The following is an 8,488-nucleotide window of genomic DNA, read 5'->3' on the forward strand; positions in this document are numbered from 1 at the left end:
AAAAAACATAACGATATACATAAAAATACTTACGAGGCATGTGATGATCAATCGTGTAGCTAACAGCTTGAGGAGGAGGCGGGCTGGCCACCTGCTGTTGATGCGCAAGGGGCAACGTGCTGTAGCCTGCGCCAGTTCTTCGTGGGTGCCCCACAGGGTAGTTGGGTGCGTAATGGCTGGGCACCTATCATAAAATATTACAAAAATATCTTAACTCTTCAATATGAAAATCCTCAAGTACATAAAATAAAATAAGATATGTTTAAATAATATGTACAAATATTTGGGGAAAAAACAAGTCTCGTGACTGTCTGGACCAAGGAAATTTTTTAACAATGGACTATTACACTACATTGTCAGTTATCTCTAATAAATCACACCTTATAATCGTAAGTTCTTTATTTTATATTATTGAATGAAATTTAATCAATAAATTAAATTGAAATGTTCCTTTCAGCCATTGTTTTGGGAGAATAGCACACCCTAACAAAAGATCTCACCTGCAGGTTTCATAAGCATTAATCTGAACCGTATAAAAACGAAACTACTATAAATAACAAAAGTAGAAATGTCACTAGACATTCTGTACAGAGTCAGAAATAGAAAACAAACATACTATTTAATGCAGATAGTAACACAAAATAGTTCAAAACAGATATGTATAAAGAAAATTTATACAAACACAGATCACCAAAATTGTTGAAAATATATATATATGTTTTATAATGTAAAGGCTTTATTAGCCCACAACAAAGAGAAAAAAATTATATATAAAATACTCCATCAGTCCTTCCATGCTATTCTTGTTTCAGGATCATTTACATAGGATCCATCTTCTGCAAATCATCCCTACTATGTCAAACTGTCGAATGAGAAAAAAAAAAAAGAAAAAAGATTTTCATTTTTGGAAGATTATTGATTGACCGTGTGTAAAGATGAAAGGAATATGGTCCGGGTGCGGTCAAAAAAACTCAAATAGTAGAATTATACTATTTTAATGAGCCAACAATTATCTTTATTTGTATCTTCTTTAATATTTCTTTTCTTATCTATTTGTTACTATTACCCTTTACATTTACTATTTACTACCTTAAATTTTCTTTATCTTATTATATCTTACTTTTTTACATTTTATACCCCTGTTATTTTACACTTATGTTTTTGTTTTCCTTTTGTAACTATGTGTTTGTATCTTTTTAAGCCCTGACGAAGCCCTGCAACGTGGGGCGAAACGTCGGCTCATTAAAATAGTATAATTCTACTATTTGAGTTTTTTTGACCGCACCCGGACCATATTCCTTTCATTTTCATTTTTGTCATTTGAAAACACTTTGTGCAAATGTTGTGGCAAAGTCATGTAAGTAATTTTTTTACTGTCAAGGTTTGGCTCCTCTTCAAGAGTTTCCTGCACAAAATTTGAGGCTTTTCCACTATATGCCTCACCCAAAGCATTTTCAAGTGAAGTATATGAAAAAAAATGTTTCAACATTTAACAGTTTCAAATCGTAGGGACAATATATAAAGCCTGGTATAAACAGAGTAAACTTATGATAGTAATCGTGTTGATCAATTGTTAACCCTTCATAGGTCATTGGAATAAATGTACCAAAGTCAAATAGGCTAATTAGAATTATCAAAAAATCCTGATGGCTCCACTGATTGGTATACTAAACCCCTCTACCCTCTATTCTGGCAGACTCCTCAACTATTTTTCTCAACACCCTTATCACCAAATTATTAATGTTGCTAAGAACCTTATCCACTGATCCTTTTCTCTTTCTAACCCTCAATACCACCAGAGCAACAAAGAACTTATTATTTAACTCAAATAGCGTTTTGAATTTAATTACAATAAAAAATATATTGAAACTAACTAATAATTTTTTTTCTCAGGGGCTCAGGCAGAGTTGGGCAACTATGAAACTAATAGCTAAAATTACCATGGATATTTATTTGTCAATGGTTCATTCATGAATAAGGGTCGTATCCATGGCAACTTTAGCTATAGCTAATTTTTGCCCATCTCTGGGCTCAGGTATATAGGTCGTACCAGACTTGCTTGCTATTTATTTCTTTTTTTTTTATAATAAAACACCAAAACTAATAAGTTAATCCCTTACTGGATAGATATAAATATAAAGAAATAAAAGTGTGTGCAAAGTTGAACAATTTTACACTTCGGTAAAGAATGTGATGCAATAATCCTGCAAAGCTTTTAATAAATTTAGCTATTTAATTTGATCCCAAACCTAAGGTAAACAAAAACAAACAAAGCAATATCATTTTTCTTTTTACAATAGATTAGTCAACCATAAATAAAGGTTATATACACAATATCAAGTAATCATTAGAATTAAAAAAAATATATGAAAGTATATAGATATTGATTAAATAAATACATGAAAGCTTTCATGCTATATTACTAGCTCGTATGATTTTATTAAAGGCTGACTATTATGTGAGACAATGTGTGTTAAAAGATATGACAGAAAAGTCAATAATTGTTAACTTTACAAGGAAGCTCGACAAATTTGGATGAATTTATTTATTTTTTAAATAATTTACTTTAATTAAGATATTTCCTAATATATAAATTACTAGTTGCTCCATCCACTTCAGCTATGCTGGCACATAATCACATGTTCAAACACGATGTGCAAGAACCCATACCTTGCTTATATGTGCTTTGTTGAAGTTCTAACGAAATCCTTAGCCACTACATCCCAAGGTTAATTTACTGCCACAATAATTTTAAATGCTCGTGAATGATGTGAACTAATAAAATCACCGAAATTACTTTTGGGGACCATAACTCAACAGAGAGGAAACTTGATTTCCTCATTAACAATTTGTTGCCAGCTAATGAGAACAATTGTACAAATTTTCACATCTGTTCAGATCAGTCAGATACCATAATATATAAAAAAATAAATAAATTGGAAATTGGAAGATTATTGATTGACCGTGTATATAGATAAAAGGAATATGGTCCGGGTGCGGTCAAAAAAACTCAATAGTAGAATTATACTATTTTATTGAGCCAACATTTCGCCCCACGTTCCAGGGCTTCGTCGGGGCTAAAAAAGATACAAACACATAGTTACAAAAAGAAAAAAAAGAGAGAAAATAAAACATAAGTGTAAAATAACAGGGGTATAAAATGTAAAAAAGTAAGATATAATAAGAAAAATTAAAGGTTGTAAATAGTAAATGAAAAGGGTAATAGTAAGAGATAGATAAGAAAAGAAAAGAAATATTAAACAAAATACAAATAAAGAGATGTAAAAAGAAAAAAGAATACAAATCAAATGATGAGACAGAATGCATACCTATTTTGACGGTAGTCAAAACAAAAGTGACCGTTGGTATTGGTTTTTTTTAAATTGGAAATTGTGCATAGCAACATATAAGGATTAGGTGTATTCAGTGATTAAAGCTGATTTAAACACTGCCACCACATCTTGAAAAATTACTTCTTACATATACAAAGAATGCCTAGAACTACAAGGTATAGATCTCAAGAAATTCATATAAACCTGCAGCAGGAAAAGAGAGTAATATTGTGGCTTCTTTAAATATTAAACCATTTATGCATTAACATAACAGATTTCTTTGTGGGTAGTTGGCACTTCTTAATTTTTAAACAATGCATTTTTCTTCAAGATTTTGAATCGAGGTCTAATAGCACTCTCGAGTTACTTATGATCTATTTTTTACATAATTAAGCCAAAGTTCGTCTCACTATTTTTAATATGACAGCAAATATAAAACTTCCCTATATTAAAAGTTTTTTGTTGTTTTTACATGTTGCAGATCTTTTGAAGGAAATAAAAAAACTAAACAGTAAACATTTCACTGGATGGAAATTAATCCTATCTCTCTTCAAAACATGGCTTTAAAATAAATGAAATTTCATTAAAGTAAAATTAGGGTCCTTGTTTAAATGGCCTTCATATAAGTTCCTGAGGTACTATTGCTAATCCTTGGGTCCTCAAAATGAGTCATTATGACCAATCAATCGTTATAATCAAAATTTTAGTAACCAATAAGAAAATAAATTGCTAAGCCTTTGAGGATTCCGTGTCCAGAAATATTTATCATTATAGCTGAACATTGTTATATCTGAGGATGTTATAAACAATATTCTGTACAGTATTAACCATTGGAGTATTTTTAAAATTTAAAAGACCATGAATAATAGATAATAAAATAAAATCAGCTAACAATTGTTTATTATACTACCTAAAATCAGTGAATGATTTCAATGATTTTTTGAAAAGACATTTTCTAACGAATTGTCAAGCTCACGTACCCTGCCAAAAATGTTCAGATTGAAACTTCCGGTTGTATAATGAAAAAAATATTGACAATTTCCTCATTATCTATTATCCATGATATGATATACCTTGATGAGACAATTCTCTATTATCTTTAACTAAAAAAATATCATAAATATAAATAAATATTGAAAATTAAATTATTCATTCAATTCCAATTAAAAAAAAAAGAGCAATGAGACAAAAGAAGAAGCAACAATTAAGCTAAAATATACAAACAAATTTTTGTATATTACCTATAGAAGACAAATCATGGCACTCATTCATACATTGTCCTTTAGCTTCATACTTTATCATAAGATAAGAACTAATAGCAGTTGACTACTAAAGTAATCCAAACCCCGAACAGCGATGATATCACCACATAAAGTATAACAATTATAAAACTGTTAATTTTCAATATAGGTTAATTACACGTATATGACATGTTAATTTGGAAGCCATTGCATTACAAACACAGCATTCAAGTTAATACAGGCAGTTAGAGACAATAAAGGAAAAAACCCTCATTGATGTTATTGGGAGCGTGCTGAGGGTCTGCATTGACCGCAACTACCTTATTTTGCTCCATGGTCGGGTGCCCTTGTCCAGACCTGCTCCCTCCGCTTAACATCTCATCACCTTTCGTCCAATTCTATTGATGAAGGAAAAGTTTTAATCAGGCTTATCAAAAAAAAAAAAAAAAAAAAAAAAAAAAATTAAATCTAACCGAAATTAAAAAAAAAAAAAAAAAAAAAAAAATACAACTGCAGCATTTCGAACCTACCTCCATATTTTACTACTATAAGGCAGTATTACTAAAGAATAAACAGGACTGATACCAAAAATCTTAACATAAATAATATATACACAGTAAAGAAATTTAATAAACAATTATACAGTTAAAGTTCAGTAAATAATCTAATAAAACAATTTTTCAATATAAATACAATGCAATCTGTTTTAAATAACTATAAATCTAAAAAAAAATAATTAAATTTAATATAACCATATTAACAGGAGGTAACCAAGCAGCATATAAGTCACAATAAATCCAAAGAGGTAATACTCAATGTAATAAATTATTTGATTATGCTAAGATGAAAGGTGGAACTAACATTAATGAATGAAAGTGTTTAAAAAAAAATAATTGTTATATAATATAAACCCTTATTAATGTTGAAAATTTTTAATTTAGAAATGGATAAAGTTAATTTTAAGGCAATAATGTCTAGACTTTATAAAAATTGCGTAATTGAATGGTGTAATTAGAGGGATTAGATAACCCAAAGACCGAAAGTGCTATTTTTAATTTTCTTTAACTATTTTCTATGGATTTATTCTTTTCATTTTTACAAAATATTCTACATGTAATCTTATAATCCACCCTTAGTTTACAATGTTTGTATCTGGTTTATATGGCCCCAGTAAAAGACCTGAAATGTGTGTAGAAACAGAGGTAAGAAATAAAGAGATTTTTATGCTATTTTTGAGTATCCTTTTTTGACCACCGCCTTCAATAATATTCCTTCAGTAAAGATTAACATTCATATGATGCAGTAAAATGTAAAGGTAAGGGACATATATAATTATATAAAATTAAAAACAATAACTAGTAAAAACAGAAATTTATGCGACATAAATTATTAATGTATCAACAACAATATCTTTAAACAATTACATATTAATTTTCAGAGATGATTATAATTAGTATCATATCATTATGTAGCAAATATGATTTCAACTCTTAACAAAAGTTACCACTATTATTCAGCAACTATGACAAAACAATAGGACAGTTACAGGGTAACACTGATTGGAATTGATAACAGAAAACAAAAAAGTTAGATAAAAAAGGAAGTTATTACTACTTGTAGCACGGGTGAATAAATAAAAGTATTACCCTTTCAGTTTAACAGATAACAGAGAGGACCTGATAGCTGAGTGGGTTGGAGCATGCGACCCAGAGCGCTTGGTTCAGAAGGTTCGTGGGTTTGATTCCCACTTGGGTCAGTCGATATTTATTTCACGGCAGCCCCGAGGAATTACTCTTGACATTTCTACTCTGTGCTGTATAGGTAAAAAAAATAAATATTGAAGCATCAACAGCTGTTGATATATTGGTGCTTAAGAGGTGAAGAGATGAATCAGTAAGGGTCTGGGAAACAGGATTATGTCAAAAATAAAAAAACAATTTTTTTTTAATAATAGGTTTTTATAATAAAAATACATTGCTTTTAACTTTCCGTATGGAAAATGATTTATTTTTTAATATATCTCAGAGCCCTAGACTTATAACTTTATTTTGCCAACATGCTTCTGGTTTTCAAACCTAATGAAATTGAAAAATTTGATCAAGTTCAACTATAACCTAATCAGAGTAACAAGATACAGGCAGAGAAAGAGAACATTTACATAAAATGTATTCCTTATTTACAAGAAAAATCTACAGATGAATTTGGCAAAAGACAATTTTCGGTGAAAGGGCTTTGGTTTGGTAGAAGAGAAACCATCCCTTTTGCAAGAAGTAATTTTTTGGAGGGACTGGGTGTCAAAAAGAACCAGTTTCAGATCATGCCAGAAACCATTATTCTTGACTCACTAGGACTCCTGTACTACTTATATTAGATCTTAGCTGTGTATTGTCAGCTCTATGAATCAAAGCATTGTTAATGTACTCGACTTGTCACAACTAATTTATTGACAAATAACACATGATAGTTCCTGACCAAACAAAAAAAAAAAAAAAAAATCCTTAACAAATATTTTATATGAACATGGCCCAGCCCTATTATTGAACTTATGATACCAGGTAAAAATAGTTTGTATATCAGATTGTAAATGCACCGCTGTATTTAGGGTACCTTTCTGATATAAATGAAAAACATTAAATTTAAACCTTACATTGTGATTTAAAATAATTGAAACTACAATAGGTTAGCTGCTTGAGGAGTTTGTAACAATGGTGGGCAGTTTCAAAGAAATACACAGTAACGGTTCAACATTACTTTTAGCAATCACATCCAGCCGCAACTGGTGAGCAGCACCACTGAGAGTCTACTTTAAGAGTAAACAAAATACCTTTAGTTACACTGTCAAAGATTTATACTTCAGTTCGTATAAATATAGTTATTCTCATATTTGAAAGAAAGGAAGTATCACTTCTATTTAAAATGGCTTGAGAAGTGAGGCACATAAATTGCCTTGACTAAATAAGATCAAAATCCAAGTTAACTTAGGTCCTCTGGTAATATTGGTCCAAAATTTCTCAAAAAACCAGTAATGTAATTTCATAATTATAATATTTTTGAAATAATAACAGTTCTATACTCCATTATCAACAACATATATCATATAGTTTCAATGATGATAATAGAGAATATTTTCTGAGAATGGTAAAACTGGAAGATTGTTTTAGTTGACTCTATACGATTGAAGCAAGATTGTCAGTCTGAGTGACAGTGAAAAAATGTACTAAAAATAGCAGAAAAACTATTTATTAGACGTTTATGTTTTGATTCAAACTGCAGGTCTCCATCACAGCAAAATAAACAAGATACAAAGATCATAAACTGCAGTAGGACTATAAGATTATATAAGAAAAACAAAACAAAAATAGATGGAGAAAATTAAAAGAATATTGAAGATGAAATTAATAGAATAAATAATAATAAAAAACAAATACAATAATGAATAACAGAGACAGAAATGTACCATAAGATCCTCCTTAATAAACTTCAAAACCATTCCATGTCAAATAGTGTCCTAAAGTGGTTCCTCTCCTTCCTTCCCATCGTTGCCAAACAAACCTCTTTCCTCTCCCCTGCTTCTGTCACAAGGTGTTTCTCAGGGATCCTCACTTTCACCAACCCTTTTCTCCATTTATATCAATGATCTTCCTGATTCCATTCACCACGCACAGTACCACCTATATGCAGATGATCTTCAAATCTATCTATCCTTCCATCCCTCCGATATGCTTGAGGCCATCCAAAAGATACAAGAAGATATTGACAGCATTAACGCATGGGCGTCTAACAATGATTTGAAGCTGAATGCCAAAAAAATGAAGGCCATTCTTATTGGTTCCAAGCGCCTCCTTCATACCCTCCCTTACTGTTCTCTACTATTCCTTAACAACCAACCGATTCACTTCTATCCTACAATAAAAA

General features: G+C 30.4%; 1 protein-coding gene across 2 annotated transcripts in view; it reads right to left on the reverse strand.

Annotated features, from left to right (window-relative positions):
• Abi (tyrosine kinase Abl) overlaps positions 1 to 8,488 on the reverse strand; it is a 27,971-nt gene that overhangs the window by 5,171 nt on the left and 14,312 nt on the right. The window contains exons 6-7 of one of the 2 annotated variants that reach the window (XM_067050397.1): positions 4,894 to 4,971; positions 34 to 184 (exon numbers count right to left, since the gene is read on the reverse strand). In XM_067050397.1, coding sequence (XP_066906498.1) covers positions 34 to 184; positions 4,894 to 4,971 — 229 coding nt within the window. The remainder of the gene's footprint in view (positions 1 to 33; positions 185 to 4,893; positions 4,972 to 8,488) is intronic. The other variant, XM_067050398.1, reaches the window with a different exon arrangement.

This window comes from Halyomorpha halys, unplaced genomic scaffold, assembly GCF_000696795.3.
Source record: "Halyomorpha halys isolate HHAL.00 unplaced genomic scaffold, Hhal_1.1 Scaffold85.1, whole genome shotgun sequence".
NCBI classification, from domain to species: domain Eukaryota; kingdom Metazoa; phylum Arthropoda; class Insecta; order Hemiptera; family Pentatomidae; genus Halyomorpha; species Halyomorpha halys.